The 25,227-nt window shown below is 39.9% G+C and overlaps 3 protein-coding genes across 9 annotated transcripts; 2 read left to right on the forward strand and 1 right to left on the reverse strand.

The window, feature by feature from the left end:
• Window positions 1–1,490: 1,490 nt before the first annotated feature.
• Window positions 1,491–8,237, reverse strand: zgc:175280 (cationic amino acid transporter 2 family protein). Of its 5 annotated transcripts, none has more exons than XM_082958250.1 (12): window positions 8,144–8,237; window positions 7,135–7,278; window positions 6,748–6,903; window positions 4,079–4,241; window positions 3,817–3,953; window positions 3,481–3,703; window positions 3,242–3,378; window positions 2,997–3,099; window positions 2,762–2,895; window positions 2,509–2,675; window positions 2,324–2,432; window positions 1,491–2,132 (listed from the first exon to the last, which is right to left on the reverse strand). In XM_082958250.1, the coding sequence occupies exons 1-12, from the start codon at window positions 8,220–8,222 to the stop codon at window positions 2,023–2,025; spliced, it is 1,662 nt and encodes a 553-aa protein (XP_082814376.1). In that variant the 5' UTR covers window positions 8,223–8,237; the 3' UTR covers window positions 1,491–2,022. The 5 variants fall into 5 exon arrangements, with proteins under 5 accessions (XP_082814376.1, XP_013984803.1, XP_013984802.1 ...); XM_014129328.2 differs by having other exon boundaries at window positions 7,135–7,284; XM_014129327.2 differs by having other exon boundaries at window positions 3,481–3,610; window positions 7,135–7,505; window positions 8,144–8,223.
• A 2,735-nt stretch (window positions 8,238–10,972) lies between these two features.
• On the forward strand, window positions 10,973–14,980 carry eif4e1b (eukaryotic translation initiation factor 4E family member 1B). 2 transcript variants are annotated; one of them, XM_014129396.3, is made up of 7 exons: window positions 10,973–11,230; window positions 11,453–11,556; window positions 11,929–12,024; window positions 12,184–12,247; window positions 12,366–12,479; window positions 14,043–14,182; window positions 14,652–14,980. In XM_014129396.3, the coding sequence occupies exons 1-7, from the start codon at window positions 11,204–11,206 to the stop codon at window positions 14,764–14,766; spliced, it is 660 nt and encodes a 219-aa protein (XP_013984871.1). In that variant the 5' UTR covers window positions 10,973–11,203; the 3' UTR covers window positions 14,767–14,980. The 2 variants fall into 2 exon arrangements, with proteins under 2 accessions (XP_013984871.1, XP_013984872.1); XM_014129397.3 differs by having other exon boundaries at window positions 12,184–12,205.
• Window positions 14,981–15,265: 285 nt separating this feature from the next.
• Window positions 15,266–23,085, forward strand: casr (calcium-sensing receptor). Of its 2 annotated transcripts, none has more exons than XM_014129235.2 (7): window positions 15,266–15,362; window positions 16,649–16,952; window positions 17,125–17,431; window positions 17,521–18,360; window positions 18,529–18,759; window positions 20,743–20,866; window positions 20,969–23,085. In XM_014129235.2, exons 2-7 carry the CDS (start codon window positions 16,768–16,770, stop codon window positions 22,105–22,107), a joined length of 2,826 nt encoding a protein of 941 aa, XP_013984710.1. In that variant the 5' UTR covers window positions 15,266–15,362; window positions 16,649–16,767; the 3' UTR covers window positions 22,108–23,085.
• The last annotated feature ends 2,142 nt before the right edge of the window (window positions 23,086–25,227 follow it).

Raw genomic sequence — 25,227 nt, forward strand, 5'->3', positions numbered from 1 at the left:
TTTCACATGACAAGGAATACAGATATGCATCTATTGGTCACAGATATAAAAATAATCTGACATCAATGAGACAAAGTCCAGGTATTTCTGTCTCTGTGCATTCAAGTTGCCATCAATAAAATTCAATTGGTTCGTTCTCCTTAGTTTATGCCTAACAATACAATAACCCCATCGTGAACAGAGTGCCCCATGGTAGCAACGTTGATATCAGCAAACCGCTCACCCACACGACACAATACACATGGCCTGAGGTTGTGAGGCCGGTTGGTTGTACTGCCAAATTCTCTAAAACAATGTTGGAGGCGGCTTATGGTAGAGAAATTAATATTCAATTCTCTGGCAACAGCTTTGGTGGACATTCCTGCAGTCATCATGCCAATTGCACTCTCCCTCAAAACTTGAGACATCTGTGGCATTGTGACAAAACTGCACATTTTAGAGTGGCCTTTTATTGACCCCAACACAAGGTTTACCTGTGTAATGATCACGCTGTTTAATCAGCTTCTTGATATGCCAATCATGTCAAGTGGATGGATTATCTTGGCAATAATCTTGGAGAAAAAAAAATTATGTAAAAATGCAAAGAAGAAATGTTCACTAACAGGGATGTAAAGAAATTTGTGCTCAAAATTTGAGAGAAATAAGCTTTTTGTGCGTATGGAACATTTTTGGGATCTTTTATTTCAGCTCATGAAACATGGGACCCTCACTTTACATGTTGCATTTACATTTTTGTCCAAGTAGTAAGTAGTTGCAAAGTTGCTAATTAGCAAAAATTGTCCATGATAAGATTCAAACACACAACCTTTGGGTTGCTAGACGTTCACGTCCACCCTACTTTCGTTTTTTGCCTTAATTAACCTTCTGTCTTATGTAACCATACCAAAGGTAACATATATACTACTTTGAGTGTCAAGGATTTACATTTACTATGTTACGTCAAGTCTATGAGACCAGGCTGACTTGTGAGACAGACCACACATTTAAGCCACTTCATGTTTTTCTGCAGCAAACACAATTCATGTGCCATCCATCCCACTTCTGACACCAATGTGACAAAGTCCAGGTATTTCTGACTAGGTGTGAACTGACAATCTAGTATACACAAGGTGGACATCTAATCACTCTCAATAGAGAAACAGCTGTCTTTGTGATTATACTGTAGTATTTATGAATTACTATCGTTGTTTAAAGGGTAGCAATAAATGAGCCAACTGACCTTTCAATACAGTATAGCCTATGAAGACCAACAGAAAGTAAACATTTTATTTTTATTACATATAATAATATATAAAACAGATACATCATGCAGCAAAATCTACGGCACTTTCCCCCTTTAAATTCGTAATGTATTTTGATGGACAGATAGTTGGAATGACAGGAATAATAGAGAGGAGTGTCAGGAAAATGGTGAGATAGATTTGAACCCTTGCCAGCAGTGGTATATGTATGATGAAGGCAGCAGCACTAACTCCAATACCACCCACTCGCCACATCATAAAAAGCACTTTTATTGTGATATGCACGACAGAATAAAAACCACTGGTATTTTCAGTGTACTGTAGGCTACAATGAAGTATATTGGTAAACGTTTGTTAATGTTGGTTACATTACTAGCCTCTTGTGACATGATTTAAGTAAAAGTTTATTTAAAATTCATCATTACAAGTAGTTTTACATATCGCACAATCCACATGATTTTTCTACTTAAACAAAGTGTCAGGGCAACACCTTCAAAGATTAAATTGTTTACATGATAACCTGAGTTGCTTTATGCAAACTATGCACCTTGTTGTTCAAATTCAAGGGGTATATATTTCAAGAGTTTAAGTGAGTGATTAGCAGTAGGGTATTTTATGGAATGCCCCTTTCAAATCAAAACAGCTTTATATGGCAATATCAATAACTATTATTATAATTATATCAAAGACAGTGTATTGATGTTTCCCTTCTTTTGAAATCTTTTATTTCAATTCCGGGTCAGATATCAGGGCCACAGGAATCCACATCCGTCACAAAGGTTTACTCCATATTTGTGTTAAGACTTTGGATGTTGACCTGATTGTGTTCATTTTCCAGCCTTTGCTTTTGCACACTGTGATGAACTCCATAACAAAAGTAGATCAATAACCCTGTGAAAAAATACAACGTCACTAATATTTTTGCTACAATAGCATGACATAATTTATTTTTAAATGTATGCGTTGCTGAAGAAGTCAATTCAACGTCTATTCCACGTTGGTTCAACTTAATTTAATTGAAATGATGTGGAAACAACGTTGATTCAACCAGTGTGTGCCCAATAGGTTCCTAGGTTCCTTACCCACTGCCATCCAAACAGCATAGCGAATCCATGTATCTCCTCCCAACTGAACCATCAGATAGACATTGGCAAATGTACTCACAATAGGAAGTGCTGGTATAAAAGGAACCTGCAGAGATACCAAACAAAATGGGTGAAAATTGTGGAGAAAACCAAATCTGAGTTAAGCTTTGACACAATGTTACCATAAAAGCAGCTTTGGTTGTATTTTGAGGCTGTCTCCAGATGATGAAAACAGTGAGGACCAGCATCAAAAGGATCACAGAGACGATTGAAATGCTCCACCACTCCTGGTTCATCAGGGAATCCACAGCCTTGGTCAGGGCAACACTCAGAATAATTGCTAAAAGGACTGGGGGACAAAACAAATGTATCAGACCTCTAAGACAGTATGACACTGGATATAAAAGGAAACAGGATATAAATAAAATCACTCACTGATAAAGACTGTGAACATGGATACATTTTTAGAGGTTTGAGCATTGGGCTGAGAAGGAGGGTTTAGGGCCTCTATTATCGAAAAGGATTCAGATGTATTATCACTGGACTCCTCACCAAGATCTGGTTGGTACCTAAATAAAAACGCATACACAGTAACCAGATAAAATGCATACATGCTTTGGTGTTAAATCATATTGTGTAAAATGTCTCTGTTCAGATCAATCAAGCATACCTCAATATGAGAATACATATTGCTACAAGAGTGTAGGCAAAGAGTGTTCCAATTGACATCATGTCCACAAGTGCCTTCAGGTCAAATAAAAGAGCCATGATTGCTGCAAAAACAAAAATGTGATACATAGTACATTGTGAATACCAACCCAAACAAGGAACAGCATCTGCATTTGACTTTTTCAAATGTCAATACATAGTTAGATGACCTAGGCTTGATGATTTTGTGCTGTTCAGCAGCGTTACCTGCCACAACACCTGAAGATAGAGTGGCTACCACAGGACTTTGTTGAGAACTCATGTTACTGAGTGACTTGAAGAGCAGCCCGTCCCTGGCCATCGCAAAGAGGACCCGGGGCATGGGAAACATGGATCCTAGAAGACTGCAAAACCAACACATCATTTACAATCCACCACTTACTTAAACTTTACAAATGACACTACAGGGGGCAACTTATGTAATTATACATAATACCATACCATACCTTGTTGAAAGTGCACAGAGGGAGCCTACAGCCACTGCATACTTTGCAGGGCCCCAGCCGATGTATGTAAAGGCCACAGGTAATGGGCTATTGACGCTGAGCATGCAGTAGGGCATCATGAGGGTCAGTGCTGCCGACACACCAAAGTAAGCCAGGAAACAGATTAGCAGGGATGTTACAATGCCCAGAGGGATGGACTTCTGAGGGTTCTGCACCTCCTCCCCTGGGAGATTACACATACAGATGTTATACATACAGATGAGACTAAGGCACATTGATTATACTTCAGATCATTCTAAAATGCCCAAGGTTTTCAGCACATTATACAACAGTTACCTGTTGTGGCTATGCAGTCAAATCCAACAAAGGCGTAAAAACAGGTTGCAGCTCCTGCCAATGTTCCCTCAACACCAAAGGGGAAGAAGCCACCAACACCGTAATTTGTGGTTTCATTTAGTGCCGATGTGAAGTTTCTGAAGGGGAATGACACACTTCATGTTATTTCAATTTCAATTTACTGTACTTCATTAGAACACTTATGTCGTATTTCATAATAGTGTTGGGATTAAAAGTAAAAAAATATATATAAAGTTCATACTCTTTTGTTGTTATGTTCAGGATAGTGTCCTCACTAATGTACCAGTTGTCAATGTCACCTTTGATGAAGCCAGCGATGATAACAAACACCAAGACCACTGTATTAACTGCTGTGAAAACCTTATTCACAATAGCAGACTCTTTAACGCCAAATGCAAGGATCCCTATGGAAGTGATAAATTATTAGAACCAAGAGTAAGCTCCTTATACAGTATACTATATATATATACACTGAGTGTACAAAACATTAAGGACACCTGCTCTTTCCATGACATAGTAGACTGACCAGGTGAAAGCTTAGATCCCTTATTATTTTTTAACTAGGCAAGTCAGTTAAGAACAAATTCTTATTTACACTGACGGCCTACACCGGACCATGCTGGGCCAATTGTGTGCTGCCCTGTGAGACTCCAAATCACGGCCGGTGACTCCAAATCACAGCCGGTTGTGATACAGCCTGGATACGAACCAGGGTGTCTGTAGTGACGCCTCTAGCACTGAGATGCAGAGCCTTAGACCGCTGCGCCACTCGGGAGCCCATATTGATGTCACTTGTTAAATCCACATCAATCAGTGTAGATGAAGGGGAGGAGACAGGTTAAAGAAGGATTTTTAAGCCTTGAGACGATTGAAATATGGATTGTGTACATGTGCCATTCAGAGGGTGAATGGGAATGATACAATATTTATGTGCTTTTGAATGAGGTATGGTAGTAGGTGCTAGGAGCACCAGTTTGTGTCAAGAACTGCAACGCTGCTGTTTTTCCACATTCAACAGTTTCCTGTGTGTATCAAGAATGGTCCACCACCCAAAGAACATCCAGCCAACTTGACACAACTGTGGGAAGCATTGGAGTCAACATGGGCCAACATCCCTGTGGAACGCTTTCAACACCTTGTAGAGTCCATGCCCCGACGAATTGAGGCTTTTCTGAGGGCAAAAGGTGGGGTGGGGGGTGCAACTCAATATTAGCAAAGTGTGTTTAATGTTTTGTACACTCAGTGTATAAATACAGTTGAAGTCGGAAGTTTACATACACTTAGGTTGAAGTCATTAAAACTCGTTTTTCAACCACTCCACAAATTTCTTGTTAACAAACTGTAGTTTTGGCAAGTCGGTTAGGACTTTGTGCATGACACAAGTCATTTTTCCAACAATTGTTTACAGTTTACACTTATAATTCACCGTATCACAATTCCAGTGGGTCAGAAGTTTCCATACACTAAGTTGACTGTGCCTGTAAACAGCTTGGAAAATTCCAGAAGATTATGTCATGGCTTTAGAAGCTTCTGATAGGCTAATTGACATCATTTGAGTCAATTGGAGGTGTACCTGTGGATGTATTTCAAGTCCTACCTTCAAACTCAGTGCCTCTTTGCTTGACATCATGGGAAAATCAAAAGAAATCAGCCAAGACCTCAGAAAAAAAACCTGTAGACCTCCGCAAGTCTGGTTCATCATTGGGAGCAATTTCCAAACGCCTGAAGGTACCACCTTTATCTGTACAAACAATAGTACACAAGTATAAACACCATGAGACCACGCAGCCATCATACCACTCAGGAAGGGGACACGTTCTGTCTCCTAGTGATAAATATACTTTGTTGCGAAAAGTGCAAATCAATCCCAGAACAACAGCAAAGGACCTTGTGAAGATGCTGGAGGAAACAGGTATAAAAGAATCCATATCCACAGTAAAACGAGTCCTATATCGACATAACCTGATAGGCCGCTTAGCAAGGAAGAAGCCACTGCTCCAAAACCGCCTACGGTTTTAAACTGTGCATGGAGACAGAGATTGTACTTTTTGGAGAAATGTCCTCTGATCTAATTAAACAAAAATAGAGCTGTTTGGCCATAATGACCATCGTTATGTTTGGAGGAAAAAGGGGGATGCTTGCAAGCCGAAGAACTGCCACCCTCATGAAGCATCATGTTGTGGGGGTGCTTTGCTGCAGGAGGGACTGGTGCACTTCACAAAATAGATGACATCATGAGGAGGAAAATTATGTGGATATAGTGCAGCAACACCTCAAGACATCAGTCAGGAAGTAATAGCTTGGTTGCAAATGGGTCTTCCAAATGGACAATGACCCCAAGCATACTTCCAAAGTTGTGGCAAAATGGCTTACGGACAACAAAGTCAAGGTATTGGAGTGGCCGTCACAAAGGCCTGACCTCAATCCCGTAGGCTGAACTGAAAAAGTGTGTGCGAGCAAGGAGGCCTACAAACCTGATTCAGTTACACCAGCTCTGTCAGGAGGAATGGGCCAAAATTCACCCAACTTATTGTGGGAAGCTTGTGGTTGGCTACCCGAAACGTTTGATCCAAGTTAAACAATTTTAAGGCAATGCTACCAAATACTAATTGAGTGTACGTAAACTTCTGACCCACTGGGAATGTAATGAAAGAAATAAAAGCTGAAGTAAATCATTCTCTCTACTATTATTCTGACATTCCACATTCTTCAAATAAAGTGGTTATGCTAACTGACCTAAGACAGGGGAATTTTACTAGGATTAAATGTCAGGAATTGTGAAAAACTGAGTTTAAATGTATTTGGCTAAGGTGTATGTAAACTTCCGACTTCAACTGTATATATAGTTATTTACTGTCACCATTGACCAGTTATTTTGCACCATGAAACCTTTCTGTTAATAGCACTTGCCTGCCAACAGCATGATGAGAGCAGCAGCAAAGAAGTCTGGGTAGGTAGCAAGGCCTGGCATATCCATTGCTGCATGTTGACCTAAAGAGTTGGCAATGGCATTTCCAATGAGGTCATCAAAAGTCCCACTCCATGCCCTGGCTACACTTGATGTTCCTGATCAGAGAAGAAATCAAGAAACCAAAGGAGGAGATGTCGGCTCTGTGTGAAGGATCATTACAATATGTCCATGAGACATTGTCAATGCAACAGTGAGCTCCAATTGTTATTGTTGATTGATTCTTGTCATCCTTTATAAAATCCTTATGGGCTCGAGCTCTGACAGTAGCTTCCAATAAAACATATTTTGCATCAAATATTCTATATTCCATATCAGATGTCACTTGCCTATGACATATGACAGCAGCAAGTTCCAGCCAGTGATGAAGGCCCAAATCTCCCCCACTGTCACATAGCTGTACAGGTAGGCAGAGCCAGTCTTGGGCACACGCGCTCCAAATTCAGCATAGCACAACCCTGCAAAAATGGAAGCTATTGCTGCCACAAGGAAAGATATAATTATACTGGGCCCAGCTACGGCCCTGGCCACCTCTCCTGACAGCACATACACGCCAGCCCCCAGTGTGCTGCCAACCCCCAGAGCCACCAGGTCAAGGGTAGTCAGACATCGTTTAAAGTTGGACACCTCCCCCTCTGGCTCCAGGGGTTTCCTACGAGACAGGCTCTGTATGAACAGTAACAGCCTGGCACCAGACATCCTGCAAGAGCAGAAGATCTGCCAATCAAAATGCCGTTCATCACATCATTTGTACAACCAACTGTTTTAGAACACTAAGTAATGGTAGGCATATATTACATCAAAACAGAATTCAAATGTATAGACTGACTCTATCTATCAACCAATGACAAGCAGTGTTGATTTTAATTATAGATCTACTGTAAACTGTTGTACATACTGCTTGTAAGACACTACAGACAAAACTACAACTATTGTAAACCTTTGCAAGCAGTACATTCAGTATCTAGTATTTCATAAATAGGATTAGATCATCTTCCACATGCATTACAAATTTGATAAGATCAGAGTGACAAATCCAATTTGTCAAAATCAAACAAAGCTATGACCAGCTGTATGTTTAACCCATATGAACTTCATCAAGCAAACAATTAGCTATTTTCTTTTGAACATATATTTGTGATAGACTGTAGCAGTGGATTTTCTTCTCCCTGTTTCATAAATACGTTTTGATATTAGATATTTTCAGTTCATGCATGGAAGACATACTACCCATAGAGCAGCAGATGAGACCATACACATCCACTCCTTATGACCAAGGCTGCAGTACAGAAGGCTACAGTGCATGTCACTATTAGTATTAAGTTAAGGTAATCTTACCTTCTTGGCCGTGTGCTAAGGTGCGGACCCTCTGGGTTGTCCTGGATTCTGTCCTCGGTATTCGTGGGCACAAACCCATCCTATAGCTTCTCTCCTGTTAACTTTCACATCTCTGAAGTACAAGCGTTTTAGACAGATTATGTTACATTTCAGATGTCTGTGCCATTTCTGAAAAAGAGGACCAGACTGATTTGTTGTAGAACTTGGACTTGGTCCGCAACCTGTCCATAATTGGTCATGTCAACGGCTCAAAGGGTTGTTTTAGAGAATATGTCCAATACACTGGGGTTTTAATAAATTATTTCTTTATTGTTTTATTTAATTATTGTTTTTTGGTTACAGTATGGTGGTGAATTCATTATTTTAGGGATGCATGGTTGTCACTTGAGCTTGATGGTCACCTTCATGGCAAAACCTATATGAACATTCCAGAACAGGGCACATTTAGGTGACTTATGACGTAAAAGGTAATAAGGTACATACAGTATTTCATAATTTACTCATGTATTTCATAACCAGTTGATGATCACAGTCCTCTAGAAGATGTATCAAATCCCCACTTCAATAGATCTTATTCTCTAATAGGAAATGTTTTGGGTTCATTGCTTATTGACTGTGTTTGGAAATTTTACAACCATACACAAACATATAGTATGATTTATGACAATAAATCATAATTAAATAAAACACTGCATACTTATTTTCATTATTGCTTCTACTAAATTTAATGAGTTCTAAAATGTCAATGATTATGCTTTGTTATATTAACGTCCTCTAAGAGTGCAAAATGAATATGCTTTAGAATTCACTGTGAAAACAGAGTGTAGGCCCACTCCCTCCAGTCCAGGAGCTCTGTACTGCACATGTGGAATCCTCTGATTTCTGTGGAGAAATCTGTTGTGATGAACACTTATGAGTATGGTGGGCTGAATTTTCTGGACTTTACTACCTTAAATAATACTTTTAAGATCAATTGGATAAAACAACTCCAAAGAAGACCCACTTCTATGTGGAACTTTATTCCTTATCATGTTTTCTCTACTTTTGGTGGCCTTAACTTCATGTTGGTTTGCAATTATAATATTGACAAAGTTCCAGTGAAACTCTCTGCTTTTCATCAGCAGGTTTTCTTGTCATGATCGTTAATTTATAAGCATAATTTTTCTCCACACATATATTATACAGTTGAAGTCAGAAGTTTACATACACCTTAGCCAAATACATTTAAACTCAGTTTCACAATTCCTGACATTTAATCCTAGTAAACATTCCCTGCCTTAGGTCAGTTAGGAGCACCACTTTATTTTAAGAATGTGAAATGTCAGAATAATAGTAGAGAGAATGATTTATTTCAGCTTCCTGATTGATGTCTTGAGATGTTGCTTCAATATATCCACATAATTTTCCTCCTCATGATGTCATCTATTTTGTGAAGTGCACCAGTCCCTCCTGCAGCAAAGCACCCCCACAACATGATGCTACCACCCCCGTGCTTCACGTTTGGGATGGTGTTCTTCAGCTTGCAAGCATCCCCCTTTTTCCTCCAAACATAACGATGGTCATTATGGCCAAAACAGTTCTATTTTTGTTTAATCAGATCAGAGGACATTTCTCCAAAAAGTACAATCTTTGTCCCCATGTGCAGTTGCAAACCGTAGTCTGGCTTTTTTATGGCTGTTTTGGAGCAGTGGCTTCTTCCTTACTGAGTGGCCTATCAGGTTATGTCGATATAGGACTTGTTTTACTGTGGATATGGATACTTTTATACCTGTTTCCTCCAGCATCTTCACAAGGTCCTTTGCTGTTGTTCTGGGATTGATTTGCACTTTTCACAACAAAGTACATTCATCACTAGGAGACAGAACTCGTCTCCTTCCTGAGCGGTATGATGGTTGCGTGGTCCCATGGTGTTTATACTTGCGTACTATTGTTTGTGCAGATGAACATGGTACCTTCAGGCGTTTGGAAATTGCTCCCAAGGATGAACCAGACTTGTGGAGGTCTACAGGTTTTTTTTCTGAGGTTTTGCCTGATTTCTTTTGATTTTCCCATGATGTCAAGCAAAGAGGCACTGAGTTTGAAGGTAGGACTTGAAATACATCCACAGGTACACCTCCAATTGACTCAAATGATGTCAATTAGCCTATCAGAAGCTTCTAAAGCCATGACATAATTTTCTGGAATTTTCCAAGCTGTTTAAAGGCACAGTCAACTAACTTTATGGAAATGTGTATTCATGTAAGGAATCTGTGGCATGATATCAGTAAATTTATAATTTAACACATTTATGAACATTTTACACTATTATGGAGAGATGTACTGCTTGGATTCCTTACCTACAATAGAAATAAGTTGAAACAGTTTTATGCAATTAATTTCATAATTTTTTGGGGCCAAATTTCATATTCACAAATGTAAATTTACAAACAAAACACTACATTTTCGTACCTTACAAAAATAACTATGTTTTAAGACAATTAAATACTCTACCAACAAAAAGGCAGTTAGAATTCTAAATGTGTGTAGGCCCCTTAAGACCCTTGTGTAACTTGATATTGTACCCCCTAGCCCAAATGTCCTTTGTATATTCTTTAAATATACTTGTGTTCCCCCGATGTACTTTTTGTATTGAATTGTTAATTACATATTTAAAAAAATCCTCTGATTTACCCCCAACCAATGTCCATAACGTGCCTAAAGTATAATGAAAACTACCGTTGTCTACGGCACCATCTTGTGGTAAATGCTTAAAGTACATGGGTGAAAGGCCAACATGTCATAACTGAAATTTAATAAGAGATACTGTATATAATGACGAGATGGTCTTATCTCCGCCTCAACAATGGGAGTCGTCCCGAAGGCGGGAAGACAGCTGCCTTCAAGGCGGTCTGCTTATCGCTGTATTCCCGCGTGGGAAGATTATGACGGGAGAGGACTCTCTCGCTTCGTCTCTTCCTCTCTGGTTTAATCCAAATTTCGTCAAAATCCACCGGAAGAACTCGTTTCAATTATCTGCGACACCTCAAGTGCCACACCTGCTTCGTCAAACTGATTACTTTCATGATGGCGTGCGTTGCAGTTCGCTTGGTAAGATTTCATTAGACTATATTTTGCTGTTAATTATTCTGATGTCAATTCTAGTGTTAAATTGCTTGATTTCGCAATTAATTTGACTAACTTTTTTGAGAACAGTTTTGTTAAAATAATGATTGCTTGTTTGATACCGTTGCCTTTTAATAAATCGAAGTCGTCTCCCTACGCGTTTCCTATATGCCTATTTAATAAATGTCTTCTCCCTTTTTTTTTTAGGACAAAGGAGCCCTAAAAAAGATTGATGGAGCCAAAAAAAAGCTTGATAACAAAGTGGTGCGTGTTGTTGTGGGACCACATGTGAAGCATCCTCTACAAAACAGGTGTGTTTTCAGGTTGAGAGAGTCTTCTTACATTTAGATTACTTGGAAGTTTCTATTTTGTCAATCAGTAACATTTATAGTTCATATCTGGTTGTATTCATTACGGTGATTCTGTTGCAAAACGTTTATTCTACTCAATGGAAAACGTTTTGCAACGAAAGGTAATTTATATTGGACAAATTCGGGTAGGCCCCTCTAATTTTAATTTACTCTGTTTAGTTCTTTAACGGTAAATGGTTTCTGTTGCAAGATGTAATTTAATGTGCAGGAAGTGAAGTCACTTGCAAATCAGATTACAATTCAGATAACAATTGAAATATTTGAAGGTCCACCAACCCCTCCTTTTATTCAATCACTTGTGCATTGTTTCAGATGGGCTCTCTGGTTCTACAAGAACGATAAGAGCAAAATGTGGCAGGACAATTTGAGGCTCATCACAAAGTTTGACACAGTGGAAGACTTCTGGGCGTGAGTTTTGCAGTTTGTCCTTGATTTACAGACTAAATGGCTGATATCCTTGACAGTCTTATACCTACTGTGGCTATTGCAACTTCTATTGAGAACCTATGATATAGGTCACCACCACTTATTCTTTTCTTGACTGAAAATTGATTGTTTTTTTTATAGGTTGTACAACAACATTCAGCTGGTGAGCAAGCTTTCATCTGGTTGCGACTACTCTGTTTTCAAGGTGATGTAGACTTTTGGGGCAATGTCTCCTTCAGTTTGAGATTTACAATTTCCATAATACTTCTTGTCCATGTACTCCTATATTAATTGGACTATAATGATACTGTCACTTCCCCCAGGATGGCATTGAGCCAATGTGGGAAGACAGGCGTAACAAGTGTGGAGGACGCTGGCTGATTACACTGTCGAAGCAGCAGAGGCACACTGAACTCGACCGCTTCTGGAAGGAGACTGTCAGTAGTCGGTCCTCTCTGCCCAACACTTTTTCAGTTTTGTATCACTATGAAAGCCAGAAATATTCTTTGTTCAATATTTGTCAGAAAGCTGATTCAAATCCAAATAGAAGTATTGGTCACATACTGTATTTAGCAGATGGTATTGCGGGTGAAAGCAATACTTGTTCCTAGCTCCAACAGTGCAGTATAATCTAACAATACACACATCTAAAAGTAAAATAATGTAATTAAGAAATATAGAAATACTTGGACGATCAATGTCTGAGTACAGAGTATAAATATGTGATGTAAAGACATACTACATATTATAGCCACACTGTCCATAATATCTGAAGAATATGTAGTATAGTATATGTACAGCAATAGATTAAAATGATAGGCCTTGACTATAATAGTGTATACATATGAAATGTGTAAAACAGCATGTAAACATTATTAAAGTGACCAGTGTTCCATGTCTATGTACATAGGGCAGCAGCCTCCAAGGTGCAGGGTTGAGTAACCGGGTGGTAGCCGGCTAGTGAGTGACTAAGTTCAGGGCTGTAGGCTGGGAGTGATGGCTATATAAGTCTGATGGCCTTCAGATGGAAGCTGTTTTTCAGTCTCTCAGTCCTAGCTTTGATGTACCTGTACTGACCTAGCTTTCTGGATAATAGCGGGGTGAACAGGTTGTGGCTCAGGTGGCTGAAGTCCTTGATCTTGGCATTGTGACACCGGTGCTGTAGATGTCCTGGAGGGCAGGCAGTGTTCCCTGGTGATGTGTTGGGCAGACCACACCACCCTCTGGAGAGCCCTGTGGGTGTTGCAGTAGCCATACCAGGTGGTGCTACAGCCCTACATGATGCTCTCAATGGTGCATCTGTAAAAGTTTGGGGGTCTTAGTGGCTGAGCTGAATTTCTTGAGCTTCCTGAGGTTGAAGAGGTGCTGTTGCACTGCCTTCCCCACACTGTCTATGAGTGGACCATTTCAGATTGTCAGTGATGTGTACACTGAGGAACTTGATGCTTTTCACCTTCTCCACAACGGTCCCATCGACGTGGATAGGGGAGTGCTCCCTCTGCTGTTTTCTGGAGTCCACTATCAGCTTCTTCATTTTGTTGAGGGAGAGGTTATTTTCTTGTCACTACTCCGCCAGGCCCCTCACCTCCTTCCTCCCTGTAGGCTCTCTTGTCATTGTTGATAATCTGGCCTACCTACCACTGTGTCGTCCGCAAACTTGACAATTAAGTTGGAGGTTTGCGTGACCACGCAGTCGTGGGAATACAGGAGGGGGCTGAACACGTATCCTTGTGGGGCCACTGTGTTGAGGATCAGTGGCGGTGTTGCCTACCTTCACCACCTAGGGATGGCCTGTCATGAGGTCTAGGACCCAGTTGCCTGTTGGGGTTCAGACCCAGGGCCCTGTAACACTGAGGAAACCAATGATGTGGGGCCACTGAATCAATGTTGTCCCCTCTTTTGTTGTTGGAGAGCAATCTAACTGTAGTCCTCTGAAATGCAAGAAATCTTTAATTTATGCATTTCAGTAAAATTAGTTATTTTAAATGTGTTTTTAACAGCTCCTTTGCCTCATTGGAGAGGGCTTTGGCTCCTTCAGCAGGGACGTTTGCGGTGCTGTCATCAATGTTCGAGCCAAAGGTGACAAAATCGCCATCTGGACCACCGATACAGAGAATGGAGAAGCAGTTACCTATATTGGGTAAGTCTGACATTATTCAGTGTGGCTGGACCAAATTACTAGTTTCTGTAGTGTCATGTCTGCTCTGATTCACAGGTGTCTCGACACTTGTCATACTTGCCTTGAACAGTCATGGATTTTATCTGCCGGCTTCACTCCAGTTACAGCCAGGCTTGGGCCAGATCCCACAGAAGCCAGATGTGGCCTGTTGGCCATCATGTTGTAAACTAGAATTGTTCAGGATGAGGATGTTTGCATAGCAACCTAATGAAAAATGGATTTCCATTAGACCAAGGAAAGACTTAATGGTGCAATCCATTGTTCCCAGGATATTAGTATTACATATAGCATTGGCTACAGATAATTGGCATCAACAATTTCCCCCATACATCCAGATTTAACAACATTTCTTTATTTTCAAAGCTACCTTTGTTTGATCATGTGATTGGTCAGTTAAATTAATGTTTTACCATATGATTCATATTTTCAGACGAAAGTACAAGGAAGGACTAGGCCTACCTCCAAAACTCGTCATTGGATATCAAGCCCATGCAGACACTGCCACCAAAAGCAATTCAATAACAAAGAACAAGTTTGTGGTGTAGAAATGATCTTGTTTTTTCCAAGTCTCCTATAGCAAAGGACAAGTTTAGTCTTTGTTTTTCTGTACTGTACTTCATCATGTTGAGTTTGTATTTGCACTTAATTCATTACCTTATTTAAATAGTACATTTGGCATGATACATGTGGGAGACATTGTTTCTTTTGAAGATGAGACATTTTTTTTGTGGCCTACAAAATAAAATATATATATATGTATTTGTCTTTGCATTTTTCTTCAGATCTTGGAATGGTATTTGGCACAATACTAACCCCTGAATTTAAACAAAGAATGCTGTTCCTGTGCTGTAAAGAATTTGGTCTGCCATTTCAGTGCACAACTGTAAGCTTTGGGTAGTACCTTATTATTTTTTTTAATTTACTCAACTCCAACAAACTTGAAAAAGGAGTGACCAAAGATTGGCTTAATCTCCTAAAGGAAATGGACTGCCCTCCTAGTTAATGTTTCATCTCGTTCAGATGCGGGGTTTGGCAAAACCACTGAGCTGAATTAATTAGAGACTAGAATTGCAGGAGAGTGTTCCAACAGCATATTTTTGTTGTATTTGCTTTGGTTTGTCTGAAATCAAGCATTATCAAGGTAAGTTTCTCTTGCCTCAGCTCTGTATATAGCTCTTTATATAAGATCGACAGTGTTATTGTATACCATTAAACGCAATCACAAACTTTGTGCTTTTGGGGAATTAACTGTTTATATACAATCATTGGGTTAATCTTGAAACACCTGTTTCACATGTTTGTTTAAAGATGCATTACCTTAAATGTATGCCATGGAATTAACTGTATTTGTCAATTATTTTGAAGGAAACTAATTTTAGTGTATTCATAAAGTAAAGACTAAGGAACTAGGTAAGATTACCTACCTACTTGGAAGATGTTTGCTTTCAATTATGCATTGTGTTTTGGGAGTTACGTGACCTGGGGCACTGAGTGGCGCAAGGCACTGCATCGGTGCTGGAGGCGTCACTACAGACAGCCTGGTTCGAATCCAGGCTGTATCACAACTGGCCGTGATTGGGAGTCCCATTGGCCCAGCGTTGTCCGGGTTTGGCCAGTGTGGCCATTGTAAATAAAAATGTGTTTCCTAACCCTTGTCTAGTTAAAGGTTAAAAAAATCTCTTTCAGACATTACTATGCCACGTGAAATTAAATTATGGTTGATGGTAGCCTTGTAATCCATCCTCCTTGGGTTTTCATTATTGTAATCTCTAACTATTGCCAATCACAGCAACCATAGACTCAACTATGATGTGGATGTACAGTATCAGATGTTCATACCAATCAGTTTAATTTCTTAGTTGGGCACACATTTGAAAGTTAGGTTGGTATAGATGGGGCATGCCGACCTCTGTATAACCTGTTCAGTATCCTTTTCCAGAGTGTTCTAGCAGGCTTTTGCTCAATAGCACAATCCTGCTCTAGCATTTTTCCAGGATAATTAGCCAGACGCAGGCCGTTATTACTCCCTCTCCATGGTGACAGGGTACACTGGCCACAGCATTGCACTAGCAGGAAGGAAGAGCAGTGGAGTGTGACGCCGCTCTCAGTGCATGTCACTCCTACTGTGCGTCTACAAGAGGGGAAAAAGACTACAACAATAGGAGCTCAGGAACTTGTAATGCTTTTATACCCAAAAGGGTTCACGGTCCAGAGCGACTTTTTCAACAGTGTTCTACATTGGACAAGATCTAACAATGGCAGTCATTAGGGCCAAACATGATTAGGTATATTTCGTTTACCTTTAAAACAGTCTTTTTTTTAATACTTTTTTTTACAGGATTGAGCAAGACAACTGAGTTGTCAGACTAAGAATATACACATTTCCAGTTCTCTCTTTAATGGACTTCTCACACTGATGTTCTTCAGATCAAGAACAGCATGAGTCAGAAACAAGGCGACAGCCAGAGTCACTGGAGGGGACAAGACTGAGGTTAACTCTGAAGTCTAATGTGCTGAGAGGACAAGGCCCTCCTGAGAGCTGAACGATGAGATTTTACCTGTATTACCTGGTGCTTTTGGGCTTCAGTTCTGTCATCTCCACCTATGGGCCTCATCAGAGAGCACAGAAGACTGGGGATATTCTGCTGGGCGGGCTGTTTCCAATGCACTTTGGTGTTACCTCCAAAGACCAAGACCTGGCAGCGCGGCCAGAATCCACAGAGTGTGTTAGGTAAGGTTTGAATCGGCAATTGAGGCTGAATGTTTATTTTTATGCAAAACTGTATAAAACTATAATTTGTGTCTTTAAATATATCAATGTATTGCAATCAGTATTATTGGATTGTACTTCATGAAAACCTAAAGGTATCTAAATGCATGTTATGGTGTGCCGCCCCTTGCAGGTACAATTTCCGGGGATTCCGTTGGCTTCAGGCCATGATTTTTGCAATAGAGGAGATCAACAACAGCAGTACTCTCCTGCCCAACATCACACTGGGCTACAGGATCTTTGACACCTGCAACACCGTGTCCAAGGCCCTGGAGGCTACCCTCAGTTTCGTAGCACAGAATAAGATTGACTCTCTGAACTTGGATGAATTCTGTAACTGCACTGATCACATCCCATCGACTATAGCAGTGGTGGGGGCTTCTGGGTCAGCGGTCTCCACTGCTGTTGCCAATCTGTTGGGCCTTTTCTACATCCCACAGGTGAGCTACAATCTCAATTCCAATTTCCTTGTTTAAATCAATCAACAAAAACATATCACAGTAACTTTATTCCCCCTGTATTGCTGCAGATCAGCTATGCCTCTTCCAGTCGCCTACTAAGCAACAAGAACCAGTTCAAATCCTTCATGAGGACCATTCCCACAGATGAGCACCAGGCCACTGCCATGGCAGATATCATCGACTACTTCCAATGGAATTGGGTCATTGCAGTTGCGTCTGATGATGAGTATGGACGTCCGGGGATTGAAAAATTTGAGAAAGAGATGGAAGAACGAGACATTTGTATCCATCTGAGTGAGCTGATCTCTCAGTACTTTGAGGAGTGGCAGATCCAAGGATTGGTTGACCGTATTGAGAACTCCTCAGCTAAAGTTATAGTCGTTTTCGCCAGTGGGCCTGACATTGAGCCTCTTATTAAAGAGATGGTCAGACGGAACATCACCGACCGCATCTGGTTGGCCAGCGAGGCTTGGGCAACCACCTCCCTCATCGCCAAACCAGAGTACCTTGATGTTGTAGTTGGGACCATTGGCTTTGCTCTCAGAGCAGGCGAAATACCTGGCTTCAAGGACTTCTTACAAGAGGTCACACCAAAGAAATCCAGCCACAATGAATTTGTCAGGGAGTTTTGGGAGGAGACTTTTAACTGCTATCTGGAAGACAGCCAGAGACTGAGAGACAGTGAGAATGGGAGCACCAGTTTCAGACCATTGTGTACTGGCGAGGAGGACATTATGGGTGCAGAGACCCCATATCTGGATTACACTCATCTTCGTATTTCCTATAATGTGTATGTTGCAGTTCACTCCATTGCACAGGCCCTACAGGACATTCTCACCTGCATTCCTGGACGGGGTCTTTTTTCCAACAACTCATGTGCAGATATAAAGAAAATAGAAGCATGGCAGGTGAATGAATACTTTAAAAAGAGTAGGAAATCTAATGACTAACATTGACAAATCCATTTGTGTACTCTTTTTGCTTGATCCCAGCTTTTGTTTGCTCCCAGCTTTGTTGACCCCTTTGTATACCTTCTTATATCCCCTCCTGATCAAATACCTGGCTCTGTATTACAGGTTCTCAAGCAGCTCAGACATTTAAACTTCTCAAACAGTATGGGAGAAAAGGTACATTTTGATGAGAATGCTGATCCGTCAGGAAACTACACCATTATCAATTGGCACCGGTCTCCTGAGGATGGTTCTGTTGTGTTTGAAGAGGTCGGTTTCTACAACATGCGAGCTAAGAGAGGAGTACAACTTTTCATTGATAACACAAAGATTCTATGGAATGGATATAATACTGAGGTATGTTGCTCCAAACAGGGATATTAACCTCTCTGGGATATGACGCTAGCGTCCCACCTCAACAACAGGCAGTGAAATTGCAGGGCGCCAAATTCAAAACAACAGAAATCTCATAATTAAAATTCCTCAAACATACAAGTATTATATAAACATTTTAAAGATAAACTTATTGTTAATCCAGCCACAGTGTCTGATTTCAAAAAGGCTTTACGGCAAAAGCATACCATACAATTATGTTAGGTCAGCGCCTAGTCACAAAAAACCCAAAGAGAGGAGTCACAAAAAGCAGAAATAGAGATAAAATTAATCACTAACCTTTGATGATCTTCATCAGATGGCACTCATAGCACTTAATGTTACACAATACATGTATGTTTTGTTTGATAAAGTTCATATTTATATCCAAAAATCTCAGTTCACATTGGCGCGTTATGTTCAGTAATGTTTTGCCTACAAAACATCCAGTGATTTTGCAGAGAGCCAAATCAATTTACAGAAATACTCATAAACTTTGATGAAAGATACAAGTGTTATGCATAGGATTATAGATAAACTTCTCCTTAATGCAACTGCTGTGTCAGATTTAAAAAAAGCTTTACGGTGAAAGCACACCATGCGATAATCTGAGTACAGTGCTCAGCCAGAAAAACAAGCCATACAGATACCCGCCATGTTGTGGAGTCAACAAAAGTCAGAAATAGTGTAATAAATATTCACTTACCTTTGATGATCTTCATCGGAATGCACTCCCAGGAATCCCAGTTCCACAATAAATGTTTGTTTTGTTTGATAAAGTTAATCTTTATGTCCAAATACCTCCTTTTTGTTCGCACGTTTAGTTCACTATTCCAAATGCACAAGGCGCGGGCACTAAGTCCAGACAAAAAGTCAAAAAAGTTCCATTACAGTTCGTAGAAACATGTCAAACGATGTATATAATCAATCTTTAGGATGTTTTATCATAAATCTTCAATAATATTCCAACTGGACAATTCCTTTGTCTTTAGAAAGGAAAGGGAACGGAGGTCGCTCTCACGGCCACGCGCAATCAACAACTAAAGGCTTTCAGCTGACGCAGTTACTGTGACTGGTCTTATTCGCTCCCCCTTCACAATAGAAGACTGAAGCAACATTCTAAAGACTGTTGACATTTAGTGGAAGCCTAAGGAAGTGCAATATGACCAAATTTACACTGTATATTGGATAGGCAATCACTTGAAAAACTACAAACCTCAGATTTCACACTTCCTGGTTGGATTTTTCTCAGCTTTTCGCCTGCCATATGAGTTCTGTTATACTCACAGACATCATTCAAACAGTTTTAGAAACTTCAGAGTGTTTTCTACCCAAATCTACTAATGATATACATATCCTAGGTTCTGGGCCTGAGTAGCAGGCAGTTTACTCTGGGCACGCTTTTCATCCAAACTTCCGAATGCTGCCCCCTATCCTAGTGAGGTTAAAGGCCCAGTGCAGTCATATTTTTTTTCTGTGTTTTGTATTATATTGTACAACAGCTTGTGAAACGAACACTGTAAAAGTGTGAATAATTTGGTCAGTGTTATTTACTGATAGTTGCTGGTTGAAAATACAATCAACACAGGACTTTCTGATTTGCAGGTTTTGCATGGGTGGAGTTTTGGCTTGCCTGGTGACATCACCAGGTGGTGTGAATTTATTTGTATTTATTTAACCTTCATTTAACTAGGCAAGCCAGTTAAGAACAAATTCCAGACAGTCCTATCAAAATTCTTGCTTTAGAAAGTGTTTTGCTAAAAAGCTATTTTTGTTTCTCTTTGACCATTTTAATTGGCAACTATTACCGTAAGGCACTTAATTGTTACCCAGAAATGATTCGATATTGAGATAAAAAAAAAAATGTATTCTTCCTAAAATACAGTATGTGCTGCATTTGTGTCTATTGGTTCTGATCCAAAATCATATGATGCATGATCTTTGTCTGGGTTTCTGTCATTTCATTAGGTTCCATTCTCTAACTGTAGTGAAGATTGTGAACCAGGCACCAGAAAGGGGATCATAGAAAGCATGCCAACGTGTTGCTTTGAATGTACAGAATGCTCAGAAGGAGAGTATAGTGATCACAAAGGTAAGAAAGACAGTGAAAAATCTGAACTACCCCATTATATAATCTGTTGCTATTTCATATGTTTCTATCAATAATACAAACACTACTTCTCTATTCCTGCAGATGCCAGTGTTTGTACCAAGTGTCCCAATGACTCATGGTCTAATGAGAACCACACATCTTGTTTCCTGAAGGAGATAGAGTTTCTGTCTTGGACAGAGCCCTTTGGGATCGCCTTGGCATTATGCTCTGTGCTGGGGGTATTCTTGACAGCATTCGTGATGGGAGTGTTTATCAAATTTCGCAACACCCCAATTGTTAAGGCCACAAACAGAGAGCTATCCTACCTCCTCCTGTTCTCACTCATCTGCTGTTTCTCCAGTTCCCTCATCTTCATTGGTGAACCCCAGGACTGGACATGCCGTCTACGCCAGCCTGCATTCGGGATAAGTTTTGTTCTCTGCATCTCCTGCATCCTGGTAAAAACTAACCGAGTACTTCTAGTGTTCGAAGCCAAGATCCCCACCAGTCTCCATCGTAAGTGGTGGGGGCTAAACTTGCAGTTCCTGTTAGTGTTCCTGTTCACATTTGTGCAAGTGATGATATGTGTGGTCTGGCTTTACAATGCTCCTCCGGCGAGCTACAGGAACCATGACATTGATGAGATAATTTTCATTACATGCAATGAGGGCTCTATGATGGCGCTTGGCTTCCTAATTGGGTACACATGCCTGCTGGCAGCCATATGCTTCTTCTTTGCATTTAAATCACGAAAACTGCCAGAGAACTTTACTGAGGCTAAGTTCATCACCTTCAGCATGCTCATCTTCTTCATCGTCTGGATCTCTTTCATCCCTGCCTACTTCAGCACTTACGGAAAGTTTGTGTCGGCTGTGGAGGTCATCGCCATACTAGCCTCCAGCTTTGGCCTGCTGGCCTGTATTTTCTTCAATAAAGTCTACATCATCCTCTTCAAACCGTCCAGGAACACTATAGAGGAGGTTCGCTGTAGCACTGCGGCCCATTCTTTCAAAGTGGCAGCCAAGGCCACTCTGAGACACAGCTCAGCCTCCAGGAAGAGGTCCAGCAGTGTGGGGGGATCCTGTGCCTCAACTCCCTCCTCATCCATCAGCCTCAAGACCAATGACAATGACTCCCCATCAGGTCAGCAGAGAATCCATAAGCCAAGAGTAAGCTTTGGAAGTGGAACAGTTACTCTGTCCTTGAGCTTTGAGGAGTCCAGAAAGAATTCTATGAAGTAGGGAAGTGTCTTTTGGTGGGCCGAGAGCCTTGTCAAAACCTGAGTTGGTGTTGCATTCTTTGTTGGCTGGGTAGTTGGAGCAGAAATTATGATATTAAAAGCTTTGATGTATTCAGAATGGTGACACAGCATAGGTGGCCAAGATTCCATTATATTACAATAATCTGTGTTGTTCATTATGAGGACATTTCAAAATGCTGAAAATCATCAAATACATAATTTACTGAGTTTTCTTGATAATCTTGAGAATAGAATAGCCTATTCAAGTCATCGTTGAGCAGACATTAATTAACAATGATGTAATACTTTCCATACCTATTTTCTTTAACAATAGATTCACATTGTTAAAGTTCAACTATGACCTGTAAAATACATGAGGTATAACAGGAGACAATAAAACTATGCATATCCTAGCTTCTGGGCCTGAGTAGCAGGCAGTTTACTCTGGGCACGCTTTTCATCCAAACTTCCGAATGCTGCCCCCAATCCTAGTGAGGTTAAAGGCCCAGTGCAGTCATATCTTTTCTCTAGGCACGCTTTTCATCCAAACTTCCGAATGCGGCTATATCAGTCTCTTTCCTACTGTCTTTTTCATTAGGCCAGTGTTTAACAACCCTGGTCCTTAAGTACACACAACAGAACACATTTTTGTTGTAGCCCTGGACAATCACTCCTCACTCAGCTCATTGAGGGCCTGATGATTAGTTGACAAGTTGAATCAGGTGTGCTTGTCCAGGGTTACAATACAAATGTGTACTGTTGGGGGTACTCGAGGACCAGGATTGGGAAACATTACATTAGGACTACTGTAGGTTCTTCAATATGGTGTCATACGGTCATATGGTGTCATATGGTGTCTGGTTGTTTTCTGCATATGTGTATTTCACCAAGTTACTGCACATGTTAGACCTATACACTGGAATAAACATTTTTTTTCACAATGCATCCAATGACAATAAAATCACCATATGCCAATGAAGAGAAGCATCAGTCTGCAATAAGTAGCCTATTAGTGGAAGCTCATCAGATGTGGGCTAGTAGTGGTATCCTATCAATGCATCAGTCTGTCTGGGGACACACGAAGAAGCTTTTATTTCAGCCCTGCACTAACAAACCTCTTCTTTGGTATCCTGGCGTTCGCACATTTTGTTTGTGCATGCTGCCACCTACTGTGCGGTAGTGTGTGTTTAATCACGTAACATTTTGTGATACAAATAGTCAAAAAGGAAGGGGATAAAAGGAAAACATTGCACCACCAACTAACACCTATATACCACTATTATATACCACCAACTAACACCTACATACCACTGTTATATACCACCAACTAACACCTATACACCACTATTATATACCACCAACTAACACCTATATACGACTATTATATACCACCAACTAACACCTATATACCACTATTATATACCACCAACTAACACCTACATGACACTATTATACACCACCAACTAACACCTATATACCACGTTTATATACCACCAACTAATACCTATATACCACTATTATATACCACCAACTAACACCTACATACCACTATTATATACCACTATTATATACCACCAACTAACACCTATATACCACTATTATATACCACCAACTAACATCTATATACCACTATTATATACCACCAACTAACACCTACATGACACTATTATACACCACCAACTAACACCTATATACCACTTTTATATACCACCAACTAATACATATATTACCACCAACTAACACCTACATACCACTATTATATACCACCAACTAACACCTATATACCACTTTTATATACCACCAACTAATACCTATATACCACTATTATATACCACCAACTAACACCTACATACCACTATTATATACCACTATTATATACCACCAACTAACACCTATATACCACTATTAAATACCACCAACTAACACCTATATACCACTATTATATACCACCAACTAACACCTATATACCACTCTTATATACCACCAACTAACACCTATATACCACTATTAAATACCACTATTATATACCACCAACTAACACCTATATACCACTATTAAATACCACCAACTAACACCTATATACCACTATTATATACCACCAACTAACACCTACATACCACTATTATATACCACCAACTAACACCTATATACCACCAACTAACACCTACATACCACTATTATATACCACTATTATATACCACCAACTAACACCTATATACCACTATTCTATACCACTATTATATACCACTATTATATACCACCAACTAACACCTAAATACCACTATTATATACCACATACTAACACATACATGCCACTATTATATACCACTATTATATACCACCAACTAACACCTACATACCACTATTATATACCACCAACTAACACCTACATACCACGATTATATAGCACCAACTAACATCTACATACCACTATTATATACCACCAACTAACACCTATATACCACTATCATATACCACTATTATATACCACCAACTAACACCTATATATCACTATTATATACCACCAACTAACACCTATATACCACTATTTTATACCACTATTATATACCACTATTATATACCACCAACTAACACCTACATACCACTATTATATACCACTATTATATACCACCAACTAACACCTATATACCACTATTAAATACCACCAACTAACACCTATATACCACTATTATATACCACCAACTAACACCTATATACCACTCTTATATACCACCAACTAACACCTATATACCACTATTAAATACCACTATTATATACCACCAACTAACACCTATATACCACTATTAAATACCACCAACTAACACCTATATACCACTATTATATACCACCAACTAACACCTACATACCACTATTATATACCACCAACTAACACCTATATACCACTATTATATACCACCAACTAACACCTATATACCACTATTCTATACCACTATTATATACCACCAACTAACACCTATATACCACTCTTATATACCACCAACTAACACCTATATACCACTATTAAATACCACTATTATATACCACCAACTAACACCTATATACCACTATTAAATACCACCAACTAACACCTATATACCACTATTATATACCACCAACTAAC

This window comes from Salmo salar, chromosome 11 (genome assembly GCF_965601325.2).
Source record: "Salmo salar chromosome 11, fSalSal1, whole genome shotgun sequence".
NCBI lineage: Eukaryota > Metazoa > Chordata > Actinopteri > Salmoniformes > Salmonidae > Salmo > Salmo salar.

What these genes read in the sequence shown, in the direction of transcription:
- zgc:175280 (XM_014129326.2), bottom strand. Translation starts at nt 7,504, where the DNA reads ATGTCTGGTGCCAGGCTGTTACTGTTCATACAGAGCCTGTCTCGTAGG. An exon ending in CTGAACATAACAACAAAAGA is followed by an intron (nt 3,954 to 4,078) that starts GTATGAACTTTA and finishes ATTCCCCTTCAG; the next exon opens with AAACTTCACATCGGCACTAA. An exon ending in CTCTGTGCACTTTCAACAAG is followed by an intron (nt 3,379 to 3,480) that starts GTATGGTATGGT and finishes TTGGTTTTGCAG; the next exon opens with TCTTCTAGGATCCATGTTTC.
- eif4e1b (XM_014129396.3), top strand. Translation starts at nt 11,204, where the DNA reads ATGATGGCGTGCGTTGCAGTTCGCTTG. An exon ending in CGTGCGTTGCAGTTCGCTTG is followed by an intron (nt 11,231 to 11,452) that starts GTAAGATTTCAT and finishes TTTTTTTTTTAG; the next exon opens with GACAAAGGAGCCCTAAAAAA. An exon ending in ACAGTGGAAGACTTCTGGGC is followed by an intron (nt 12,025 to 12,183) that starts GTGAGTTTTGCA and finishes TTTTTTTTATAG; the next exon opens with GTTGTACAACAACATTCAGC.
- casr (XM_014129235.2), top strand. Translation starts at nt 16,768, where the DNA reads ATGAGATTTTACCTGTATTACCTGGTGCTTTTGGGCTTCAGTTCTGTC. An exon ending in AGAAAATAGAAGCATGGCAG is followed by an intron (nt 18,361 to 18,528) that starts GTGAATGAATAC and finishes TCTGTATTACAG; the next exon opens with GTTCTCAAGCAGCTCAGACA. An exon ending in GGAATGGATATAATACTGAG is followed by an intron (nt 18,760 to 20,742) that starts GTATGTTGCTCC and finishes TCATTTCATTAG; the next exon opens with GTTCCATTCTCTAACTGTAG.